The 25,578-nt window shown below is 52.1% G+C and overlaps 1 protein-coding gene across 2 annotated transcripts; it reads right to left on the bottom strand.

The window, feature by feature from the left end:
• Nucleotides 1–7,857: 7,857 nt before the first annotated feature.
• Nucleotides 7,858–16,327, bottom strand: NAGPA (N-acetylglucosamine-1-phosphodiester alpha-N-acetylglucosaminidase). 2 transcript variants are annotated; one of them, XM_058570109.1, is made up of 11 exons: nt 16,227–16,327; nt 15,680–16,135; nt 14,576–14,715; nt 14,091–14,199; nt 12,452–12,580; nt 11,822–12,027; nt 11,672–11,719; nt 10,587–10,715; nt 10,266–10,397; nt 10,126–10,189; nt 7,858–8,658 (listed from the first exon to the last, which is right to left on the bottom strand). In XM_058570109.1, the coding sequence occupies exons 1-11, from the start codon at nt 16,310–16,312 to the stop codon at nt 8,448–8,450; spliced, it is 1,710 nt and encodes a 569-aa protein (XP_058426092.1). In that variant the 5' UTR covers nt 16,313–16,327; the 3' UTR covers nt 7,858–8,447. The 2 variants fall into 2 exon arrangements, with proteins under 2 accessions (XP_058426092.1, XP_058426093.1); XM_058570110.1 differs by lacking the exon at nt 11,672–11,719.
• Nucleotides 16,328–25,578: the final 9,251 nt, after the last annotated feature.

The raw sequence follows: 25,578 nt of genomic DNA, 5'->3' as shown, positions 1-25,578 counted from the left end.
AAGCTCCTTGGCTTGGCTTGGCTTCTGTCTCTGTCTTGTTCCTTAGTCTGCTATGGCCAGGACAGAAACAGCCACTAGCAATAGGGCCCTGTCCAGGCGCTGGGTTTAGGAACCTGGGTTTCAAACCCTGGCCTTCTTTTCACTAGCTATGTGGCCTCCAGCAGGTGACCACCTCTGTGCCTCAGTTTCCTCATCTGTGAAATGGGGACAGCAGTGCCTACCTCATTTGCTGGGCTGTAGAGGGACGAAGCGAGAGGGGCCGTGGAGTCTGCAGCCTGGCACCCCGCACGCAGAAAGCTCTCGATCAAAGTCCGTGGTTATTGTGATTATTTAATGCTTCTCATCCAAAGACTCCAGACTCCCCGGGGACGCCCGTCACTGTGTTTCACGGGATGGAAGGCTCAGGCCCCGTGCACTGGGAGCAGAGCGGGTGTCAGGATGTTATTTCCCTCTGACTTGACCTTTTGGAAACTGCTTGTGTTTGGGGCAAATCCACTAACCTGGAAGAGTGTCATTGGGAGGGGCATTTCCCTCAACCAGCTGGAGCATGTTCTCTCCACGGGTTGAAATAAGCGGAGTTTGAGACTTTTTTCCACCCTGCCCTCTCTGGAAATTCTCCCTCCTGTCAAATGAATTGTTCAATGAGAACAGTGGAATTCTTTCCCGCACAGTCTGTCTCAGCCAGTAAAATACGCCGTTTCTTGTTGGCCTGATCATTTGCTCCAACCAGACCAGAGGCATTAAAGGTTTTAGATTTGGATGTACCTCAAATGGTCTACTTCCTAAAACCCTGGAGGTTTCCTGGGCTGGTTTAAGAATCAGTCAGCTGTGGTTTACAAGACTCAGGAGAGAGGGGCCAGCCTGGTGGCGTAGTGGTTGGTTAAGTTCACACACTCTACTTTGGTGGCCCCGAGTTAGCACATTTGGATCCCAGGTGTGGACCTATACCTCTCGTCAAGCCATGCTGTGGCGGTGACCCACATACAAAATAGAGGAGGATGGGCACAGATGTTAGCTCAGGGCCAATCTTCCTCAAGGAAAAAAAAAAAAGACTCAGGAGCCTTCTCACTGGGGGTGCTGTCACCTTCCGGAAGTTGCAGATTGGTTCTTGGGGAAGAGGGGGTGCAAGAAAAATTACATTTCTTATATATAAAGCATAGATATGCTGTATTGGTTTCCTAGGGCTGCCATAACAATGACCACAAACTTGGTGGCTTAAAACAACAGAAATCGGGGCCGGCCCCGTGGCTTAGCGGTTAAATGCACGCACTCTGCTACTGGCGGCCCGGGTTCGGATCCCGAGTGCACACCGACACACCGCTTCTCCGGCCATGCTGAGGCCGCGTTCCACATACAGCAACTAGAAGGATGTGCAGCTATGACATACAACTATCTACTGGGGCTTTGGGGGGGGGAAAAAAAGGAGCAGGATTGGTAATAGATGTTAGCTCAGGGCTGGTCTTCCTCAGCAGAAAGAGGAGGATTGGCATGGATGTTAGCTCAGGGCTGATCTTCCTCACAAAACAAAAACAAAACACAACAGAAATCGATTCTCTCCAGTTCTGGAGGCCAGGAATTAGAGATCAAGGTGTCAGCAGGGCCGGGCTCCCGCCTGAGGCTCTAGGGGAGGATCCTTCCTGCCTCTTGGAGCTTCTGGTAGCTCCAGGCGTTCCTTGGCTTGTGGCCACCTCACTCCAGTCTCTGCCTCTACTCTCACACGGCCTTTCTCCCGGTGTGTCTCCTCTTCTTACAGAGACATCAGTTATTGGATCTAGGGCCCACTCTAAATCCAGGATGCTTTCGTCTTGAGGTCCTTAACTGGTAACATCTGCAAAGACCCTACTTCCAAATAAGGTCACATTCAGAGGTTCTGGGTGGACATGAATTTTGGGGGGTGCTATTCACCCATTTGTAGATGCCTACCGTGCATAAATAGGTGTATGTGCGTGGTATTAAAATGCAGATCCTGGGGCCCTCTCAGTGCTACCGACTCAGAATCTTGGGGGTGAGTTCCTGGACTCTACTTGCCAGGTATCCAGGTGAAGGCGAGGGCCCTGCCATCCATCTTCCTGGGCCTGCCCTGTCCCCTGGGGTTTTACCCACGTCCCAGTTCTGAGGACAGCCGCAGTCCTGACGTCAGGAGGCAGTGGGAGCCCTGTCCCGTGAGCTCCCTTGCGACACGGAGCAGGGGTGCTGGCTGCCACCTGCATCATGGGATTCTGAAAAGGCTCCTTTGTTTTGGAGCCGGAGGCCAACGGCTGTCACTTGGGGGAGCAGAGGAGGTGTGGTTCCTTGGTGTGACCGCAGCAGGGGCCCTGTCTACACTGGCTTCCGCCCCCAGCCCTGCCCAACACATCTCCTGGAGGGAGAGGAGATAGCCCGCGCCTGCTCCGGTGCAGCGCGTTCACTCTCTCCCTGCCACTTCCCCATGGATTTCTCTGAACTGTGGGTGAGGGCTCTCAAAGGAGCAGTCAGGTGACTGCCGGCATGGCAGGTCTTGAGAAAGACAGAGCTCCCTGGGGGCAGGCAAGCTGGCGTCTGTTCTGAGCCTGGGGTCACTGCTGACGTCTGTCTGAGCAGGATCGCTTCCCTGGAGCGCCCTGGGGTTTGGGCCTGGAGACTGCAGATCACACCAGGGCTCCCTGTGGCCCAGAGGCTGCCTCTGGGACCAGCCCTTTGAGGCCATGGGCCGGGTCCAAGGCAGACTCTGGAGCCTCCAAGGAGGCAAGTCTCAGGGCACGAGCAGCTGTTGTGGGAGTTTGGGCAGGGCCTGGAAGGAACTGGAAAGAGCTAGAAGGAAAGGTGCCAGCTAGCGCTCAGGGACGGCAGAGGCGGCTGTGGCTTTCAAACTTCTCCCCAGCTTATTTCCCCCTCCCCTCCCTTCAGTGCTCCCTCAAGGCATTTCTGAGGAATGTGGGTCCCCAAAAAGCACAATTTGAAAATACTTTTTTTGTGTGTGCGAGGAAGACGATCCCTGAGCTAACACCCGATTCCAATCCTCCTCTTTTTGCTGAGGAAGACTGGCCCTGGGCTAACATCCCTGCCCATCTTCCTCTACTTTATATGGGACGCCGCCGCAGCATGGCTTGACAAGTGGTGAGTAGGTCCACGCCCGGGATCCAAACCTGTGAACCCCGGGCCGCTGAAGTGGAGCACGTGCACTTAACTGCTACACCACCAGGCCGGCCCCCTGAAACTTCTGAGTTAAGAGTTTTCTGGAGCCAAAATCTTCCTGAGACACGAACCCCTTTGAGAGTATGATGAAAGCCGTTGACATCACACTTGAATTCTGTTGCCATTTCAGGGCTCCTAAGAGCCCGCGAAAGCCTGCCCATTGACCCCAGGATTGGAACATTTTTCTGGAGTCTTTCCTGATGCTAAGTTTCATAAAGAGCATCCCAACATAAGAGACGTGTCACCATGGCAACTGCCCAGCACACAGAAGTCTCAGGGTTCCAAGTCAGTGCCCCAGGACTTCTGGTCCACATTCTGTGCCCAGGGGTCTTCCATCACTACCATGAGCTGGGGGGGGGCACCCTCGCACTGCCCTAACTAGTCCATGTTAATCTCTGACCAGCAATCCTGAGGCTTGATGACTCCAGCTCTTGTATATTTGTGTCACACGTGTCCCCCTACCACCAAAGGTAGGTATCGGAATCTTGGACACTTTTCTGCCTCCTGCTCTGTGTCTCGTCTAAGCTCTGCAAATGCCTGAGTCCAAAATGTGCCTCTCCTGCAACTACAGGTTGCAGGTACATTATAAGCATCTGACTCTTTGGGTTGCCAGAGACCCAAAAATCCAACACAAACTGCCTCAAGCGAAAATGGGTATTTTTTGGTCCACGTAATTGGGAAGTCCAAGAGTGATTCTGCCTTCAGGTATAGCTGGATCCAGGGGCTCAAACATGTCTTCTCCTGCTCTCTTTGGCTCTTCTCCATGTCGGCTTCGCTCTCCTCCTCTGTGTGGCCCACACTCTGGAGGCTGGACAATCCCGGGGGAGAGTTTCTCCCTCTCACTTCCAGCAGAGGTTCTAGGGTGGACTCTGACTGGCCGACTGGGACAGAGGCCTATCTCTGAACCATTAACAGGGGCCACCTGGAACTTGGAGGGGACAGTGCCAGCCAAAACACCGGGATGGAGATTGGGGGAGAGGTAGTGCCTCCAAAGGCAACATGAGGGAGGCTCGCGGCCGTGGCTCTCAATGGCCCTGCCTGGTCGTTACCGCAGAGGGCATCTGAATGCAAGAAACTGCAGCTTGCTCTCTGACAGCTATCTCTGGTTGCTGGAGCCTCCTCGGCCCCTGTGCAGGGCAGGCTGGAAATGCCAGAGAGTTAACCCCCAGGAGCAGCCCTCAACCCCTAATGAATGAGTGTAGGCTGATCAACGCCCCAGCTTCCCCGCCTGCAGGTGGCACAGCTCTGAGGTGTTCTCTACACTCTCCCAGAGGCCCCCGGGGGGTCGAGCCTGTTGCCCACAGTGGGGAGCTGCCAGCCTCCTTCCCTTCCCACCTTACTTCCCTGTCCCCCACCAGGGCTTCCTGGGGTCATCTCCCAAAGAAACTACTTGCCCTCACATCCTTGCGTCAGCTTCTGCTGCTGGGGGACCCAGCCTAAGGCGGGGCGGTCATTAAAGAGGAGGGACTGGATGTCGGGCAGGCAAAGATCACAGACACACCTATGACAAACTAAAAAAAGATCCAGGGGCCACAGGAGGGCGAGTGTGGGTAGGACTCACTGCTCAGCGTGTCCCAGTCGCTGACCCAGGGACCCCTCTAGCCCGCGTGACGGACCCCCTTCAGGTACTGCCGTGCTCCCTCTGGGCCTAGAACTCACCAAGCCCATGCACAGTACCGTCACTTCCCAACTCGGGGGCCAGCACAGCCAAGGTCACAGACGCCTCCATGGAGATCAGAGCTTTCAAAACAAGGGTTCCCACAGCCCGTCACCTCAGAACCCCTGGGGGGCGCCCGGTAGATTCCCGGAGCCCCCGCCCTGAGATTCTGATTCAGCAGGTCTGGGACAGGGTCCAGAAGTCTGCAATCGTAGAACATCCCTGGGGAAAACATCCTGACCCTCGGCCAGGCTTGGGAACTGTGTCCCAGGAATATGCCAAAGTGATCCTAGGTGCCTGGGAACCAGGCCAAGCTCTGGCCACTGTTTCCTACCCTTGAACACCAGGAGCAATCATCAAAGCAGCCCAGGGGCTGCTTGCTGCATTACCAGAAAGCAAAATACAAAATGCAACTTCCAGGTGGGGTTGAAGCACAAGCTCTCGGGAGGAAGACGTGAATCAGGTCGTTTACATTTCCGGAAGGAGGAATTAAAACTCGTAGCATCCGCCCCGTTCCTCGAACAAGTGGCTGTCCTCGAGTTCCAGGACACGCTGTGAACACCATCCCTCTCCTCCCTCCAACCCCGGGTCACAATGCCCGGAGCAGGGCTGAGTCAGGAGGCAGAACTTCTAGCGGCTTGGCGGCGGGTATTGTCTGCTCCGGGCCGCTGGTTCCCTAGGTGCTTGATCGGATATGCCAAGGACACCGACAGCCTCTGGCCTGTGGCACCCACTGTGGGACCGGACGCGGCAGACTGTAGGGAATATCGGGGGCTGGCACAGCGGCCCTCCACTTGTCTATCCCTGTCTTCAAGAGAGAGACAGAAAGACCCGCAGACCCACAGACACATCCCGGCAGGAACTCGGAGGCTGGGAACGGGCCTGTGCTATTTCACCCCCCTGAACTTAATTCTTCCTTTCTAAAGTGGAGCTAGACCAGCAGTAAGGTAGCTCCATGGCAAGATGGGCTCAGCGAGACTCCTGTGTTCCCGTCCCGTAGCTCCTCTCATCAAGGGGGAGTCTGTCTCCCTTCCCCTTGAATCTGCGCTGGCCTGGGGACTTGATCTGACAGAACATGCTGGAAACGAGGTCACACTGTTCTCAGCCGAGGCTTCAAAAGCTCTCGCAAGCACTTGTGTCCTGGGATCCCTGTCTCCACCTCACCACCCCCCCCCCCCCCCGCTCCCCACGTGGAGCAGAGCCACATCCTCAGCCCTGACCAGCCCCGACTGGCCCCCAGCCGGCCCATCAGCTGACTGCAGACACACGAGTGAGCTGGGCTGAAACCACTGATCCTAGCCCAGATCGACAGAACCACCCAGTTGACCTTGGAATCACGAGAAATAATTATTTTTCAAGAGAAGCAACAACTGGTGTTTTTTTTTTTTTTTGTGAGGAAGATTGGCCCTGAGCTAACATCTGCCAATCCTCCTCTTTTTACTGAGGAAGACTGGCCCTGGGCTAACATCCGTGCCCATCTTCCTCCACTTTACATGGGACGCCGCCACAGCATGGCTCGACAAGTGGTGCGTCGGTGCGTGCCCGGGATCCGAACCCGTGAACCCTGGGCCGCCGCAGGGGAGCGCGTGCACTTAACCACTTGCACCATGGGGCCAGCCCCTGGTGGTGGTTTTAAGCCACCAAGTTTTGGACTGGTTTGTTACACAGCATTAGATAACTACCAGCTCTGCCGTGTCTCAGTGTGCTCGGGCTCCTGGGACAGACAGCACAGACTGGGCGGCCTATGGACAACACACACTCATTTGTCACGGTTCTGGAGGCTGGAAGCCCAAGACCAAGGCACCGGCGCATGCAGGTCTCGGTGAGGGCCCGCTTCTTGGCTTGTAGGTGGCTGCCGTCTGTGTGCGCGCGTGACCTCCGCATGCACGTGTGGAGAGCGTGCTCTCCTGTTCCCCCTTGCAGGCACGTGTGGAGAGCGTGCTCTCCTGTTCCCCCTTGCAGGCACGCGCACCGCATCACGAGGGCACCACCCTCGTGACCTAATCTAACCCTAATTAAACCAAAGCCCCCCTGGGGCCGGCCAGCCAAGTGGCGTAGTGGTTAAGAGCTCCTGCTCCGCTGTGGCAGCCCCGGGGTTCGAAGGTTCAGATCCCAGCCACACACCAACGCACCGCTCATCAAGCCATGCTGCGGCGGCGTCCCACATAAAGTAGAGGAAGATGGGCACGGATGTTAGCCCAGGGCCGGTCTTCCTCGGCAAAAAAGAGGATTGGCATCAGATGTTAGCTCAGGGCTGATCTTCCTCACGAAAAAAAAAAAAAAAACCAAAGCCCCCATTGCCTTATATCATGGCACTTGGGGTTAGGGTTTCAACACATGAATTTGGGGGGGGACACATTCAGGCCACGATGTGCATGAGGACCTGCTGAGGCATCTCCCCCATATCCCCTCCTCAAAAGGCTGCCAAGTACACAGTGTGACACATGTTCACAGGGGAGGACAGCTGCCAGGCACTTCCTGAAGACCCCTCACAGCCAGTTACAAACTCTGACATTCACAAGGCCGGCAGGCCACAGGCCAGGGAAGCCGGCTGCTGGGGCTGCGATGAGCGAGGGCAGGCTGGACGGGACTGTCCATTCTTGGCTCTGGCCAAGCTGAGGGTGTCAGCTGGGGCTGCTGGCTCGCTCTCTCTTAAGGAGAGACTAAAAATCTGGAGTGTTAATCTCTTGACTTTTAAACGCTGGTAAGTAATTTAAATTAAATTACGGTGTGAACTAATAAATCTTTTCCACTCAAAGCGTGGTCTGGCCACCAGCAGCCTCGGCATCACCTGGGAGCTGGCTAGGCTTGCAGACTCGCGCTGCCCCAGGCCAGAAGCTGCATTTTAACAAGATCTCCCGCTGATTCTTAAGGAGTGTGAAGCCTTGGATTACACAAAACACGTCAGGGAGCTGGTGTGCTGTGGGCTGTCTGTCATGACCCTGACTCAGGTCAACCAGCCCACCTGTTAAGACCTGGGAGCTGCCTGAAGTCCACGATTCCAAATTCAGAGGCCCCCCCGGGGCTCCTTTTATCATATCAATTTATTCAAGTAGTAGAAAAACCCTCTCGCGGCAGGATGACAAAATAGAAACCTGTAAACATGATTTCATCCCCCATCCCTTCTAAGGAGCTTCCGGTGAAACAACAATTCTAGTCAGCAAATTCAGGGATGAGGTCTGTAGAAAAGGATCCTGTGACGTGGCCATCGTCTCTTTAATCCACTCCTGTCCACAGGGGCTGGCTGGCCCCCGCCACTTGGTCACTATGAGGCCAGGGTGAGTTCCATTCTCTGGCGGCCCCCGCCCCAGGAGGCCGGAGGCTCTTTGGCAGCGGGGCAGGCCCTGGGGGACAGGCCTCGTGAGCAGCAGACACAGGCAGGTGGGGAGAGGGCACAGTCTCTCTCCAGGGAGCACTGTATTGCTAGGCTTACACGTGCTACCGGCCAGGTGAGGGCCGAGGGCCAGGAGCGGCCGAGGCAGGAAGCACCAGAAGCTTGGCTTGGCACCGGGGCCGAGACCACCAGGATGGTCAGTGGCCTTGGAACTTCCCCTGCATAAGCGGGACGGAGTTGAAACGAGCCTCCAGGACAGGCCGTGCCGGGCAGCTGGAGGCTTCAGTCCTTGAAGGGGTTTTGGGCGTCGCCCGGCTGCTCCTTCTCCGAGGCCAGGAGCTCCCCGTTCATCTCCTGTAGCGAGTGGTAGACGTAAGCCCCGTCCAGGTGCCGGCTCCGCCTCGCTCTGGAGCCCAGGAGCAAGGACACGTTGGCCACCATGCTGATCAGCAGAAGAAAGACCAGGGCCAGGGTGAGGGCCAGCCAGGTGGTCCTGGGGGCAGAAGAGAGACCCCAAACAGGGTTGTTGGGTCAACTCGGGGCTGGGGAGAGCTGGAGGAGTTCTCTCCCTCTCCTCACTTCCCTCCTCCACCCAGAACAGGGGCAGAGTCAGGGGCCTCCAGGGACCACACAGGGACTGTCGAGGAGCAAAATGGGCCTGGTGGGGCCAGGGGCACACTCCAGACACACATTCGGGAAGCAGCAGGGATGGTCGCTACGTGGGGCGTGGGCCAGTGCTACCACCTCTCCTGATGTTTCAAGAGAAACCGTGAAAAAGAACTTTATGTAAATGTCACCGATTTTCAGATATTATTAATAAATCTTAAAACTTTTTAAATGGTGCAGGCCAAATGACATACACGTGGGGACCGAATGAGGCCCAGGAGGCGTCAGTTTGCACCCCGTGCTCCAGGGCATGCTGGGCAGAGGCTGGGCTCTGCTCCAGGTCCTCAAAGAGACAGGGAGAACGGGCACCCCTCCCTTCAAGGCCGGGAGCTGGCGGCTCTCGCACTGATCTGTTTTTCCGATGGAACCCTCAGTGCAGAAGCGGACACAAGCAGACTGCTGCAGGGCGGGGCCCACAGCCATGCCCCTCAGCCCCCCGCCCCCCTCCCTCACTGGCAGCTGCCAATGGGTCCAGATCTGCATGGGGGCGCTCAAAGTCTCACATCTGAGGAGCCTGAACTTCAGGCCAGGGCGTGGGGGTCCCAAGAGCCAGTGTCCCCACTCTGGGGTACGCTCAAAGCACACCTCCAGGAGTTCTCTCCCGGCCTCACCAGACTCGCCACACCAGGACCTCCAGGCTGGACCTGGGATCTTCGTCACTGCCCCCAGGACAACGGGGGACAAGGCCGGGAGCTCTTCCTTCACACCCACACCTGGTTCCCACCTCCAGAGGGAGCAGGGCTGGGCCAGGTGGGGCTATGGGAGGTGAGAACCACCAGAGAGGTTCTCAAAGCAGAGTCCCCAGCCCAGCAGTGTCCCCATCCCCTGGGATCATGCTGGAAATGCAGATTCTCGGGCTCCACCCTAGACCTATGAGGCAGAGACTCCAGGAGTGGGGCCCAGCACTCTCTCTCTCAACACACCCTCCTGGAGGTCAGGTCTGAGACCCGCTGAACTAGAAAAGAGAGGTGAAGCCCCACCACGGGGCCTGAGTGCCTGAGAAGTGACGTGAGCTCCTGAGAGCTCAGTGCTTCCGCACGGGGACCTGAGAAGTCATCTCAGATCCGGGGAAAATCAGCCACGCCCTGCCCACTCGACTCCAACTGGGTTGGTGACCAGGGTCCTCTCAAGGTCTCCCTGGACAGCTCAGGTGGCTGCGAACATCAGTGCGACTCCCTGTGCTTATGTTGGAAAAATGTCACCCAGGTGCCCAGCTGCCACCTCCTAGCCTTGCCCAGTGTGTGAGCAGAGGCCACGCCCTCCACTCCTGGCCCAGCTCCCACCGGGCACCTACCCGGTGAGAAGGGAGAGTTCTCCTGTCCGCGTGGTGGCCTCAGATGGCTGCAGACACAGCTTCACTGGAAGACACAAGGGAGAGGCTGAGGGGCTGGGAGGGGAGGGGGCTGCCCCACTGGGGCCTGGGAGGGCCCGTACCTTGGGAGAGGATGCTGTTCAGGGCAGTTGCCCGGGTGAGACTGCAGTTGCCCGTCTGGGGATCGCAGGGACACTGGTGTTCACACTCACAAGGCCTCTGGCAGCCGGGCCCGTGCCAGCCAAGGGAACACTCTACAAAAGGAGACAGGAGGACAGAGGTGGGGGCCTCGGAGGGGGGCCTCTCTCTGCTCTGACAGGAGGGGCCCCAGGTGTGTGCAGAGCCCAGCTGAAGAAGTGCCCCCTGGCTCCGCCAGGCCAGACCCCGGAGGTGCCCCTGGGTGGCGCTCCCTCCTAGCTGACTCGGGGGCTCACCCAGCTCACCTTGCACACAGGCGTCTCCAGTGAAGCCGGGGGGACAGGTGCAGGTCCCCTGAACCGGGTCACAGGTGGCTCCGTTCTGACACTGGCACTTCTCAGCACAGTCCTCCCCGAAGGAGCCGTTGGGGCAAGCTGGGCCGGGAGAAGGGGAGTCTTTGCAAGATCCGGCCCTGCTCCCCAGCCCGCTCCCCAGCTGGGGCCAACAGGATTGCAAACGGATCACGGGGCTTCCGGTCCTGGAAGCCAGGTGGCCAGCGAGCCAGACAGCAAGTGTCACAGCACCAGTGAGGATAGGTGCCGGAAGGACGTGACCTCGAGCGGCAGCAGGAAACCGCTGAGGGGGTGGGTCAGGGAGGTCTGAGGAGGTGACATTTAAGCTGAGCCTGGCAGAGGGGGAGCAGAGCAGCCGGGCGGGCGGGGAGGGGCCTGGCAGCTCATGCTGCCGAGCTCGGGTTTTTCACTAAGTGCGAAAGAAAACCACCCAAGGGTTTTAGCTGGGGGTGGCCGCAGTGGGATGAGTTGCGTCTCCCAGGAGACATGTCCTAATCATCCCTGGAACCTGTGAACATGAGCCAATTTGGAAACAGGGTCTTTGCAGATGCAATTAAGTTAAGGATCTGGAGATGAGAACATCCTGGATTTAAGGTGGACCCTAAATCCAGTGACCTGGGGTCCTCATAAGAGAACAGAGGGAGACTGGACACACAGGGAGAAGGCAGTGTGAGGATGGACGCAGAGACTGGCGTGATGCAGCCCCAAGCCAAGGATTGCCGGCAGCCCCCAGGAGCGGGAAGAGGTCGGAAGGAGCCTCTTCCAGACCTTTCAGAGGGAGCGCGGCCCTGCCGACACCTTGATTCTGGAGTTCTGGCCTCCAGAACCTGAGAGAAGAAATCTGTCATTTTTAGCCCCCGTATTTAGCAGCCCCAGGACAGGAATGCAGTGATTTACATGTGAGGCGAGAGCGAGAGACACGAGGCCAGCGTCCTGCAGATCAGACGGCGGGAGTGAAGGCAGTGGGGGCTCGAGCTGCCAGCCCACCCTCTCCCCATGTGCCGGGGCTGGGAGGGGGCTGGCCGGGTGGCTCTCACCTTCACTGCAGTTGGACCCTGTCCATCCAGCTTCGCAGCGGCAGCCGGCTGCCAAGACAAGACCGAGAAGGCCAGGTGAGGGCCTGGGCAGGGCCGGGCGGTGAGAGCTGGGAACCCGGTAGTGCTGCCCCCTCCAGGGCCCCCACTCACTCTCTGTGCAAAGCCCATGCCAGCTGCAGTTGGAGGGGCCGCAGTCCAGCTCGTCGCAGGCAGCACCCTGCCAAAAGCGTCCCGTGCACTGGCAGTGCCCCTCCACACAGGTCCCGTGGCCGCTGCAGTCAGGCGGTTGGCAGCGGGGCTCGTGCACACACACCACAGTGGACACATGGCGGGGACAGCGCCACATGCTGTCCTGGCTGCAGGGGGACATGGTGTGTGAAGAGAGGCCTCGATGCTGGCCATCCCCAGCTGACCCCTCAACTCCCTTACTGCAGCCTGTGAACACTGCCTCTCTCTCCATTATCCCTTCTCCAACCTTTTATAGGTTCTTCCCACCCCCACAATCCCTCCCACCTCAGGGCCTTTGCACATGTGGTTCTCTCTGCCCATAGCCTCTCCCATCCCCACTGAGCCACCTCCTTGTCCTTGAGATCTCAGCTCGTGCTTCATTATCACCAGAGAGGTCTTTCCCGAGCACTCAACCCCCTGACATCAGCTTGGGTCGTCCCAGCACACTATGTGTACTTCCTAAAGCAGTGAGGCCCGGCACACAGTAGGTACTGTTGAATGAGACAGGTGGGGCAGGCCTGGCCTTCAACCAGGGGCCTCTGGCGTGCTTACCAGTGATCTGACGGGTAACTGGCCAAGGTCCCGTTGAGCACGAAGGTGGCAGAGCCCCCTCCGTCCAGGTTGATGGCGTTGACCACGTCCTGTTTCAGCAGGAATTCCGCCATCTCCCACAGGTTGATGCTGCGGCACAAGAGCAGCACTGCTGACCGCGCCCACCGCCATGCCCGGGTTAACTCGTCCTACTTCCCATGGCAGGCAACATCACACCCACATTTCTCAACGGCCCCCAAAGGTGTCCCACCGCAATCCCAGAAGCTGGGAATATAATGAGATGACTCCCATGATTATGTTACATGGCACAGCTGTCACAAATGAGGACACTGTCCTGGAACAGCCAGGTGGGCCGACAGAATCACAGGAGCCCTTGAAAGCAAAGCACTTTCAGGGCCGGCCCAGTGGTGTAGTGGTTAAGTTCGCATTCTTTACTTCAGTGGCCCAGGGTTCGTGAGTTCAGATCTCGGGCATGGACCTACGCACTGCTTATCAAGCCACACTGTGGCAGCGTCCCACATATAAAGCAGAGGAAGATAGGCACGGATGTTAGCCCAGGGCCAATCTTCCTCAGCAAAAAGAGGATTGGCAACAGATGTTAGCTCAGGGCTAATCTTCCTCACCAAAAAAAAAAGCAAAGAACTTTCTCTGGCTGGTGGCAGAAAAGGAAGTTGGAAAGACTGGATATATTGGGGCCGGCCCCATGGCATAGTGGTTAAGTGCACACGCTCCACTGCTGGCGGCCTGGGTTCGGATCCCAGGCACGCAGCGAGGCACCACTTGTCAGGCCATGATGTGGCGACGTCCCGTATAAAGTGGAGGCAGATGGGCACGGGTGTTAGCCCAGGGCCAGTCTTCCTCAGCAAAAAGAGGAGGATTGGCATGGATGTTAGCTCAGGGCTGATCTTCCTCACAAAAAAAAGAAAGACTGGATATACAAGGGAATTCAACCACCTCTGCCAGCGTGAAGACGCGGAGGGGACACACAGGAGGAATGAGGGCTGCCTTAGGAGGGACACACAGACCTCAGTCCTACAACCACGAGGACCTGGATTCTGCCCGTGATCCAGATGAGCTGGGAAGAGGACCCTGTCCCAGAAGCTCCAGACAAGCACCCTGCCTGGCCAGCAGCTTGGTTCTGTCAGGGGACACCCTGAACACAGAACCCAGCTGAGCACCCTGGACTTCTCACCTGCAGACTGTGATCTCACAAATGGGCGCTGCTTGTGCTAATTTGTTATGCAGCAACAGCAAACTAACACACACTGTTTACACAGGAGGAAACAGTGGCTCAGAGAGGTTGAGTGACTCGTCCACAGCCACAGAGCTAGCAGACCGCTGAGCTGGGGTTGGAACCGAGGTCTTCTCCCTGCTCACTTGGTGATAATTTCTTTTCACCCCAACCAGGGCTCAGGAGAGATACGGCCTACGTCAGGGAGACTGAGGGCAAGTATGTGGAGGAAGATGAGTTCTTGGAAGTGGGACAGACCTAGGGCCCGTCTTCGTGTGGGAAGGTGGGGACAGACGGGGAGGCACGCTCCCAAGGAGCAGCTGGGGGTCAGAAGGGTGGCCATGGGTGGGCTGAAGTCCCTCAAAGCCGACACAGCCCGGGCCTGGGGGCCCCGCGCCCGGCACTCACCCCCGCTGCTCCGTCTGCCCGTCCACTTGGAGGAGCACCAGCTGCCCCTTGCGGTCGTGGCCCACGGCCGTTCTGGCCGACATCACGGTCACAAACTTGCTAAAGGAACCTGGGGAGAAGCAGCGGGCTGACCGCCTGGCCCTTTGGGAGGCCTCTGGGGCTTTGCCTGCCACTTCCTGCTGGTCCACCACCACCTCCTGGGCCAAGCCATCCGGCGCCTCCCTGCCTCCCCACTGACCACCCCCCACACCGTCCAGTCCCAGTCAGTCTCCACCTGGTAGCCAGAGGGCTCTTCGTAAATGTCAGTCAAGTGACACCAGCCTCCAGATAAATAAAACCCTCTCATGCCTTCCACTGTTCTTAGAACAAAATCCCAGTGCCTTAGCGCAGAGGGCAGGGACTTTACTCGTCTTAACCCCCACTGATCCTGGGTGCCTAGAATAGCACTTGTTGAAAAGACTTAGAATAGCTTCCCCCACCCCCACCTGTCTCCTGCGTCTCGTCACACTCAGCCGCCTGGCTCTCATTGATATAGACGCTTCCATTTCGAATCAGCCACACGACCCCGCTCAGCAGCTGCACGAACGGATTCTCAGTGTCCAGCAACTCCTCTTCAGACAGGTACCTGGTCACAGGGAAGGCGTGAGGTTCACTTACCAGCAGGGGCAGCTGCGGGGGGTGGGGCTCCCTCCCGCACCCCAAGCCTGGCTACTTGACTCCTCCCCGCGCCCCAGGAACCTGTCTGCTCCTGGTCCTGAGCGCAGCCTTTGTAGGCAGTCCAGCATCCCAGTCTACACGTGGTTTAAGAGAAACCACCATCCCCAACAAGCTCAAGTGCATCAATGGCCCTCAATCTCCTAGGCCGTCACCCTCGCCAAACTGCCACCTGATGCCTGTACCAGCCTCTTCACTGGCCTCCTTGCTTCTGCTCTGGCCCCTTCAGCCTAGTCTCCAGCCAGGGTTAGAGCAAGCTTTTAAATAATCCAAGTCAGCCCTGTCATCCTCTAACCCTCTGCTCCTTCCTTCAGGCCCTCACACACACTAAGCCGGATGCACCTCTGACCCTCACCGCTTGCTGTCCCTTCTGACCGCAATGCTCCTTCTCCAGTTCTGACCTTGACTGACCTGAGATGAATCTTCAGGTCTCAACTCAAGGATCACCTTCTCAAACAGCCTTTCCTATCACCTTCTCAAACAGCCTTTCCTATCACCCTCTCTAAAAGCAACATGCTATTTATAACCGGTTCAGCCTGTTCATTGCTTCGCTGCACACACACAATTTGAATTTATCTTAACTACTTCCTTGGCTTTTGTTTATCTTTCCTAGCAGGGAGGGAGAGTCCGTGAAGGCAAAGGCTGTGCGTGCTCGTTCACCGCTGTCTCCCCAGCGCTCAGCACACAGCCTCACCCAAAAGCTTACTGATACTGGGTGATGAAAAAACTCTGCAAGGAAGGTATTCCTATCCCCATTCTGCAGATGCGGAAACGGAAGCTTAGCTTGGTTGGGTGACTTGAACACAGAGGCACGGCTACAACCCAAATCTCGGGCCCTCTGCCCTCGACAGTCACGTGGCTCCCTGCCTCCTCACCCGGTGACCAGGGTCCCGTCGCGGCGGATCCCGAACTGCGCGTTCTGCAGCCCCCCGGCGTTGCTCACCAGCCGCCCATCGCTCACCACGTTCCCCAGGCACTCGCCCGTGTCCACGCGGAAGAAGCCGCCGTTCTGGGCGACGCCGCAGCCGGCCGCCCGCGCCGTGTCCTCCACGGTGGCGCGGCGCCTGGACGCGCAGCCGCCGGGCCCGCCGGGCTCCAGCACGGAGAAGGTGCGCAGGGGCTCGGCGGCCCGCGTCAGGTGGCCGGCCACCGCGCGGTCTCCGAAGTGCGAAACGAAGGTGCGCACGGTCGGACCGCGGGCGCCGGGGGTCGCGCGGGCGGGCGGCCAGCTCTCGTGCTCGCGGCTGCCGGCGCGCACCCTGGTGCAGTCCCGGGCGGGGCGCGCGCGCGCGCGGGGGTAGGGCAGCAGCAAGTCATCGTCGCGGGAGGCCCTGAGGGGACGGGGCTGCCGTGAGCTCGGGGGGTTGTGCTCCGCGCGGGGGGACCCCCGAATCAGGCTCACCCCCCGGGAGCTGTACTCACCCCGAGCCGAGGCCGCCGGACGCCTCCCCGAGGAAGCCGAGCAGCGCAGAGAGGAAGAGAAGCCGGGGGCCCATGGAGGCCGCCATGCTGGACTCGGGCCTCCGGTCACGTGGGCTCGCCCCACGTGACTCAAGACCTGTAGTGGCCGCTTTTGGCTCTGACTGAATTGTTTGCGCTGCTTCAGATATCGCGAGATCTCGTCCTGTAAATCATTGTGGAGTTTTTGGAGGGAGCCGGGCCTTGGGAACTTTCCATGTTGATGTAATTTCAAACTTGAAAGGTTGCAAGGGTAATATAAAGAACTCTCCTCTACCTTTTACTTACCTTTACCAGTTGTTAACGTTTGCCGCATTTGCTTTATCGGTGGTGCTTTATTCATACACTGTACATTTTTTTTGGAACCGTTTGCTACCAAGTTGCAGACCTCATGATCCTTCCCCTCAGTACTTCATTATGTGTCTTCTACGTACCAGGACATTTTCTTATGTAACCACAGGCCAAGTAGAGTTAGGACATCTCACATCGCTAGAGTTCTATTAACTAATCCACGGTTCACATTCAAATTTTGCCAATTGTCTCTATAATGTCCTTTATAGCTATTCCCTCTCCCCACCCCACCCCCCACCCCCAGGATCCAATCCAGGAGTTGCATTCAGTGATCGTGTCTCTTTGGCCTGCCTGAGTCTGGAACAGTTCCTCAGCCTTGGTTGTTCATGACCATGACATTTTTGAAGAGGACAGACAGGTCGGCTACATAATTTGTGGGATGTAGTGTAAAATGAGAACCTGGGGATTGTCAACTTCCAAGAACAGAAACCAATTTAAGAGGCAGAGTGTTTATTTGGGATCAAAGAATTGCAATTTGGGGAGCACAAATTTAGGTAGAAACCCAAACAGTGTCCTGATTACAGAAGAGGGGCTCGGGGTTTTTATGGGAAAAAGGGAGATAGAGCTGGACCTGTGGCGTAGTGGTTAAGTGCGCACTCCGCTGCTGGTGGCCCGGGTTCAGATCCCAGGCGTGCACTGACGCACCACTTGTTAGGTCATGCTGTGGCGGGGCCCCGCATAAACTGGAGGAAGATTGGCACGGATGTTAGCTGAGGGCCAGTCTCCCTCAGCAAAAAGAGGAGGATTGGCAGGGATGTTAGCTCAGGGCTGATCTTCCTCACAAAAAAAAAAAAAAAAAGGAAAAATGGAGGAGGAGGTGAGTCGTATTAAGGAAGAGTTCACTGGTGCTAGATGAGGTCAGGCTAGGTTTGTACTTCATAGATTGGCCTGAGGTTCGGTCATCAGGCAAGAGGCTAGACTTGTGCTTCATCGACTGGTTAGCGATCCAGTCATCAGAAACGTCCAGATCCATCAGTTCTTACAGACAGGAGATTCTTGTCCTTACTGACTTCTTGGAAGGCTGGCGGTTTGCTCCAGTTTGGAAGATAAAGAAAACAAGGCGTGCAAGGTGTCGGGGGAGAGGGAAAATCTCCCTCTGCCCTTTCCCTTAAGGTTCTTCTGGCTGGCCAAATAATTAACAAGACAGGTTAGCAGGAGAAAATAATACCAAGTTTAATAACATGTATACATGGGAGAAAGCAGGGACACTGCGTTTCTCAACACAATAGCAGAAATTCTCGTCTTAAATATCATTTTCAGCCAATGACAAAGGAGGATTTTGGGGGTGGGGGGAGTCAGTTACAGGAGATTACCACTAAAGCACAGTAAACAAGAGTAAGGTTTATTATGTAGCTCAAGGCCTCACCTTCCACATTGACAAGTCACTAGAGATGAGCTCATCCCCCTCTCTTCTCCAAACAGAGAGGGAGATACCTTTACACATGGAGATTTCCCTTATAAATGTAAATGATTGTCTGGCAACTCTTCACAGGGTCATCCAGAGAATGTGGCCAGAGAGACAGAACTTCTGATAAGAGGGGCTTGTTGGTGCCTTTCCTATTGTAACATTTACCCTACGTTATCTTTACAGCCATCATGATAGATCTGTTCCAGGAAGGAGCCACCATGTCAAATTCTTTGGGCAGTTAGTGGGGGAGGTCAAATGTCCTCAGAAAAAACAACCAAGGTAAAGAGATAGATTTCAGGGTGGCCAAATCTTGATCTCCCACAGTCCCGCCTTTGAAACTAAAAGTTTCACAGTCCTTTTGAAACGTAAAGAAGTTTCATAGTCCAGAAGCTGAGTTGGTAGATTGTTTCATCTCACTGAACCCATTTCTTAGTCCTGATAATAGGTCAGTTTAATTAAGTTCCTTTTGGAAGGTGGTGATGCAGGTGGGCTCTCAAGGTTACGCCTATATTGTGGAAGCAAGCAATCAAGTATTTAATAGAAGCATTTCTATAAAAGAAAAACAAGGTTAATGGTTGGAGCAAGTTGTAAAGCAGTTTTTGAGTTCAGAGGACAGCCAGTGAAGGAGAATTTTAGATGTCAGCGTCAAAGCATCTTTTGCAGCTTAAAATGTCTCAGATGGTGTTGTCAGGTCATCTCAAGTTTATATCAAGTCCATCAGCTTCAGTTTGTAAGGCTTCAGGAAAAGGGCAGGTTCAGTTCTCAGTGATTTCAAATGAAAATGATGGGAAAAATCAAAAACGTTAGTTTGGACATCTGTAGCCAGATATTTCAGGAGACTAGAAGAAATCAGGATCCAGTCTAGTCAACAGATATAAAACAAAAAACCTCAAAAGACAACAAAACTAGGATCTAATATCCACAAATGTATACTATAGTTTTTACTGAAATATAATTTTTCTCTCTAAAATCACCCTCATTTTTATTAAGATAGCCAAATTAAAACTAACTAGTTTGCAAAATAAGTCTAGTTCCAATAGAGTTGGCCCAATTATTTACATAAGTACAGCAAGAATAGCAATTAATCATATAAGCTCTTTTAAATCTGCTTTGCTGAAACTTTTTATAAGGAATCTCAGATTGAACTTCAAAGGCCTCTGGAGGCTAGGAAAGCCAAGCCAAGGATTTTGTCATCAGACTTTGCCTGCAATACCTACAGATTTGGGTGAATTCCTCTCTTCCGAGGTTCCCCCCAAATATTTCGAGGTTCCTTGTACCTGCCAGATAAGTGACATTCTTTACTTATCCTGGTAAGTGCTGCTTGGAACATAAGGTACCAGGCCAATATTTCCACGTGGAAATATTTTATTCCATAAAGTCCAATCTTCATTTTTTAAAAGCTGTATGGTTATATTGCAAATATGATGTTCCAGTCACAACCTTGGTAATAGACTCAGTGTTTCCAATTGTGTCCTGTTATAAGGAGAACAGATTTTTATTGAACTTATGCAAATAACTATATTGCCATGAAAACAACAATACTCACTTACTAAGAGTTTTTAAATTCGAGGGATCAGGTAGAGAGAAAAAGATAAATATTTCAATTTTACTTACAAAAGTATCATTTACCAAATTGCTATAAGTCATAGCTAGCTCAGGAGAAAAGAGAAAAAGTTTTCCTTGAGTCTGAAAAAACAAAACATTAAAAATTCAGCAATACTTCAAATGAAAAATCATAAAAATTATAATCATCCTTATCAGTTCATTCAGTCCTGTGTAATCCATTCTTGATCCCAATCTTTTTGTTAGCAGCTTCATGAAGTCAGTTTCTCCATCAGATTTCTGTAATTTCTTACCAAGTTCAGTTTTATGATCAGAAAGTTTGTCAGAAACTTGTATTCTAGAGTAAGTGTTAAAGTCCTTTCCATGAACTTCTCTGAAGATGAAACATATTTTGCAAAAGCATTAGTGCAAAGAAATAAGTCTGTAAACAACAAGACCTCAAAATGGCAACTGACAGAGAAATTTGGTTAATTTTGTGACGTACAACATTTTAAAATAATAACCAGAATTATGACTGATAATCAGGACAGATCAGAATTTCAGTAATGTTATACAATTTTAAAACGCCTATATCAATAACATTAACCCACAAAATACCACCTAAGCAGGCTTATCATCACTTGTCTGACAATGCTTTCCATGTAATTTAACATACTGAATCAGCCTAATAAGTTTAGTATCTTCTTCCTTATAGGAAGAGAGCAAATTTCTTTGAGAAGTTCCAGGGCCCTTTGAAAATTCTCAAAGAAAAAAAAGTAAAAAAAACACTTTATTTAAGATATGAATTTTGGGGAACTTGTCAAAAATATAAAAAGTCAAAGCAAACATAGCATTAACAGTCCAAAAAGCCTTAATAGAGAGACCTCAGTCTTTTGAACACAGGAAATTATTTTAACAGGTTTTTTTTTTTTTTTTGGTAGACTTTCTTAAAGGTAAAGAAAAATCTTTTATAACATCTTTATCAAGTTTAAGCAAATTATCCTTTTACGAGAAATTTCAATTTTGCACCAGCTTACTTCTGCTATTAAAACTCATTTACTTAATTAAATTCATTTCAATCTTAGCCAACTTGACCATACAAAAACTCTTTTTCCAGAATTTCTCTTCCACAAACCTTCTATAACTTTTTTTTTTACATTCAGAATTTGTCCCATGTCTTTTTTTTTCCCTCCTAGTACTTGAGGACAAATTTATCTTTCTTAACCAAACAAAATATTTCCATTCTTTGTACCTTTATACATCTTACTTTCCTTGTACACAGACATATTTTTCTTAATTTTTAATCACATATACTAATTAGAAATTTTAACCTTTAGAAACCTTAATTTGTGAGTAAAAACTAAGTAAACCATTATAAACTTTCTTTTACATTAGTATCTTATGGCTTGGAAAATTTATGAACACTTCATAACTTCTAGAAACATGTTACTTTATAGTATAATCTTTTAATAAAACACCTGTTTACCAGTAGACCCAAAACACCTTTTAGTTTTCCTGTAATGAAAAGCCAAAAGTAGACAAATGTACATTTAGCAATCAATGTCTAATATCTTATCTTATTTGGAAATGATATACTCAGAGAATTTTTTTTTTATAAAATTTAGCAAAACTCTAAAGCTTTAAGTCACCAAAAAGAGTTTGGAAGCAGTAACTACCATAACACATAATTATTGTTTAAAGTTTATCCAACATTTATCTTTTTCACAACTATTTACTTGTTCCCAATAATTATTTAGATTGCGTATAAGACTTCATAAGACTTCAGATAAAATTAGCCATCATTTAAATTACTATTTTTGTTAACCAGTTCTGTAATAGAAATAACATCAGTTTTTTCCTACAAAATTTCATGCAATTTTCATCACTTCTTATACCTTTAAACATAGTTATCATTAAGATTTTTATCAATAGGTCTTGGTCTTATAATTTTGGACCAGGGGAGCATTCCCAGTCAGACATTTTAAAACATACTCAGGCAAGGTTGATGTAACCTCTTTATATAAAACTAGCTCAAACATTCCAACCTTTATAATCTTATCAACACTTACACTTTTACATGTTTTCAATTCAATTGTAACCTGAGTCAAGGTCTTAAGGCTAGTCAAATTTTTTTCCTTCTTTTTTTTTTTTGGCCTTTTCTTAGGTACCAAATAAATAATGATGTGAGAGCTCTCAAAACATCTTTTTTCCCCCCAATTTAGAAGTTTTCCCAATTCAAAGGATCCGTCGTCTGGCCATTGACAAGTAGGATCTTCATTTGTATATTTATTCCAATAGTGACTCGAACCAATAAGCCTTTTTAAGGAAAGACCCGGAGGTAACTTTCCACGCTTAGAAGAAATTTACCATGGACGCAAAGAGGCGTCCCTGGTGAGGGCACAGATGATGTGGCCCCCGTGATCCACAGAATTCACTCCCAAAGATATTCAGAGAAAGTAAAGACCTTCGTTGCACAGGCGGTAAGGATGGTGTAGTGAAAACGGTGTCTCCGGTCTCCCACAATAGTGTGGGACGCCTCCAGTCACAGACCCGCTAATCTGTGACACCGGGCAGGCGATACTGGAATGGGATTTTTCCAGCACTAACAAGCAACGAAGGTAAAGACGACAAAAGCCCTTATGGACTGGGCCTTTTATGACAAACTCCCCTGAGAACTTGGCACAGCCGGACAAAGAGACAGTTCGGAACCCCAGTCTACTCGACTGGCCACCAAGGTGCACCCCGGTAAATGCACCTTCCGTATGGTGGAGACCAAGGAGAAGATTCTCACTGGTCACAAAGCCAAGTTCTCAGGACACAGAACAAGACAGAGACTACTGTGGGAGGAAAAGGGATCAAGATCAAAACCAAGAGTACTCTACCAAATTTAAACCAAGAGTCACTAAAAGCCCAAGAAACTAGTTTCCCAAATATTTTCTCCTGCCAATCTAAATTTAGAAAGAGAAAAAATTCTCACCATTTCCTTCCGCTGGACTCCGCAGATAGAGATTCCGGGAGGCTGACATGGTAAGAAGTCTTACCTTTTTGCCGGCTTTTGTCAGGCGTTCCCGTATCTCATCATCTGCAGTAGTCCAGGGAGAAGGCAGGTCTTCCAGCCAGAGAAGGCAACTTGCCAGCCAGTGTGGCTCCTGGCTGGCTCACCAAAACTGTCGGGGGAGAGGGAAAATCTCCCTCTGCCCTTTCCCTTAAGGTTCTTCTGGCTGGCCAAATAATTAACAAGACAGGTTAGCAGGAGAAAATAATACCAAGTTTAATAACATGTATACATGGGAAAAAGCAGGGACACTGCGTTTCTCAACACAATAGCAGAAATTCTCGTCTTAAATATCATTTTCAGCCAATGACAAAGGAGGATTTTGGGGGTGGGGGGAGTCAGTTACAGGAGATTACCACTAAAGCACAGTAAACAAGAGTAAGGTTTATTATGTAGCTCAAGGCCTCACCTTCCACATTGACAAGTCACTAGAGATGAGCTCATCCCCCTCTCTTCTCCAAACAGAGAGGGAGATACCTTTACACATGGAGATTTCCCTTATAAATGTAAATGATTGTCTGGCAACTCTTCACAGGGTCATCCAGAGAATGTGGCCAGAGAGACAGAACTTCTGATAAGAGGGGCTTGTTGGTGCCTTTCCTATTGTAACATTTACCCTACGTTATCTTTACAGCCATCATGATAGATCTGTTCCAGGAAGGAGCCACCATGTCAAATTCTTTGGGCAGTTAGTGGGGGAGGTCAAATGTCCTCAGAAAAAACAACCAAGGTAAAGAGATAGATTTCAGGGTGGCCAAATCTTGATCTCCCACAAAGGCAATTCCTCTGAAATGGCTGCTCCGCCTCTATTTTACTATGGTTCCACTCCTGTCGTCTTGCACGGGATTTTTGTATAAAAGTCAAGAATTTCCAGATGGCGAGAGCAGAGCGTGACAGCAAGCGTGGGACCCTTCATGGGCGGGCCCCGTGCACCTGCACAGGTCGGAAGCCATGAAGCTGGCCGGTTATTTTTCAGCGTGTGCTTCAGGCTTGCTTTGAGAGGATACTTCTCTTCAGGCCTCTGGTCCAGGGCAGTGTCCAGGGTTATCCAGCCTTTTGGTGCCAGTGCAATGAATGGGCCACCCAGGAGCCAGCACAAGTCTAGCTGGCTTTCGGTGCCACGGGTACTTGGGACCAGGCCAGCCCCTTTCTCTCCATGGTCGGCACCATTAGTGCTTGAACTCAGGCCCCTCTTTGAGCCACTGCCCCTTAGAGCCAGTCAGGGTCAGTGTACTGGGTTGGATAATGTCTCCCCAAATTCATGTCCTTCCTAGAACCTCGGAATGTGACCTTCTTTGGAAGTAGGATGTTTGCAGATGTGATTAGTTGAGACGAGGTCATATTGGAGTGGGGTGGGCCCTAAGTCTAGTTTGACTGCTGTCATTATAAGAAGAGAAGAGACACACAGGGAGACACACACAGAAGGAGGAAGGCCATGCGAGGACAGAGGCAGAGACTGGAGAGATGCAGCTACAGGCCAAGAAAGGGCCAAAGATTGCCGCTAACCACCAGAAGCCAGGAGAGAGGCTGGAACAGGTTCTTCCCTGGAGCCTTCGGAGAGAGAGAGCCTGGCTGACACCTTAACTTGGCAGAACTAATAGAGTCAGGAACCCCAAATGGGCCCCCAAGAGTGGCTCTGAGGCCTGTGGGGCACCCATAGTTAGTTCCCTTCAGTTAACCACATTCAAAATGACTGATCCTCTCGGGGCTTAAATGACTTGGCCTGACACAAATATACTGATGTGGAGGGACTATGTCTTCTTGATCTGTACATCCAGGCTGCTGAAAATCATCAGCAAATGAGTCGAGGCCTGCACCAACTTCCCTGCCCCGGAAGTCCTCTTTTCTCCAAATCAACTAAGAATTGCGGGTGCAGGCAGTGTCTGGCGAGTTCTGACCTGGCCAGTCTCCTACCTCCTCTGATGTTTGTCACTCCTTTCCCAAGTTGTTCTAAGCACAGAAGTGCCACGGAAATTCTCCATGTGAACTGAGCAACCTGTTATGTTAAACCAGGAGGCCATTAGGCTGGCGTGGCTCTAATGCCACGGTGGCCTACATAAGCAAACCAAACCGCCTACAAATGCCTCAGGGTCATGAAGTCAAAATGCTAAGGACAACCAGTCACAAACAGTGAACTAGGCAAACCAGCTAACTCAGCTTTCTCCTTTGCTCACACCTACTCTTCATTCTAGAATACCTTGGTCCCCTCTGAGCAACCTCATCCGGATTCTATAATCATTTGTGGATACCATAGTGTTGACGTAAATCTATAATCAATCTATAAATCAAAATTGGGGTGAGTTTATTATGAGCCAACTTTTGAGGACCATGGCCCAGGGCCTTCCCTCCCTAAGGAAGGAAGGGCACCAAAGAAGTGGGGTGTACAGAGCGGTTATATACCGTCAAAGAGCATGTATCACGTATGATTGCAATGTCCCTTTTACAATAGCCACAAGATCGCCCTGCCAGATTGCCCTGCCAGAACAGCTATTGATGGACACAGTGGGGAGCAGGTCTGCTGTCTCAATGGGCGTGGCTGGTGACAGGTCTGTGGTTTCCAGCTGGGTGGTCACAGGATGAGTGCAGCAGTCAAATCCTAGCCTGGGGAGAAATGCTTATCCTTAAGGAAATGCCAATGTGGGGGAAGTTGCATCTTTATCTTAAGGGCATTTACTCTTCTCTTTGGGACATGGCAAAGCAGATACACAATGCAGGTGACAGGCCCTTTTGGAAAAACAAACTCAGGCTGAATTAGTTTTACCCCAAATGGCTTCCTTATATGTTCCAGTATATCCTATTGCTTGCCATTTATTTATCAATAGATTGAGCACCTCCCATGTGTGAGATGCTGATGAAACAGACAGAGTGGCCTTACGCTGGCGGAGCTGAGATTTTAATGGGGAGACAGGCTGTAAACGGTGCAAGCGTGGTGAGAGCCTGGAAGAAGCAGGACGGAGAAA

The sequence above is a fragment of the Diceros bicornis genome, chromosome 26, assembly GCF_020826845.1.
Source record: "Diceros bicornis minor isolate mBicDic1 chromosome 26, mDicBic1.mat.cur, whole genome shotgun sequence".
In the NCBI taxonomy this organism is placed as follows: domain Eukaryota; kingdom Metazoa; phylum Chordata; class Mammalia; order Perissodactyla; family Rhinocerotidae; genus Diceros; species Diceros bicornis.
This window is presented reverse-complemented; position numbering and strand designations above follow the sequence as displayed.

Coding starts and splice junctions, on each gene's coding strand:
- NAGPA (XM_058570109.1), bottom strand. CDS start 16,312: ATGGCGGCCTCCATGGGCCCCCGGCTTCTCTTCCTCTCTGCGCTGCTC. Junction 10,398..10,586: donor TGGAGACGCCTGTGTGCAAG/GTGAGCTGGGTG, acceptor CTCCTTTTGTAG/AGTGTTCCCTTGGCTGGCAC. Junction 8,659..10,125: donor GAACTCTCCCTTCTCACCGG/GTAGGTGCCCGG, acceptor TTCTGCCCCCAG/GACCACCTGGCTGGCCCTCA.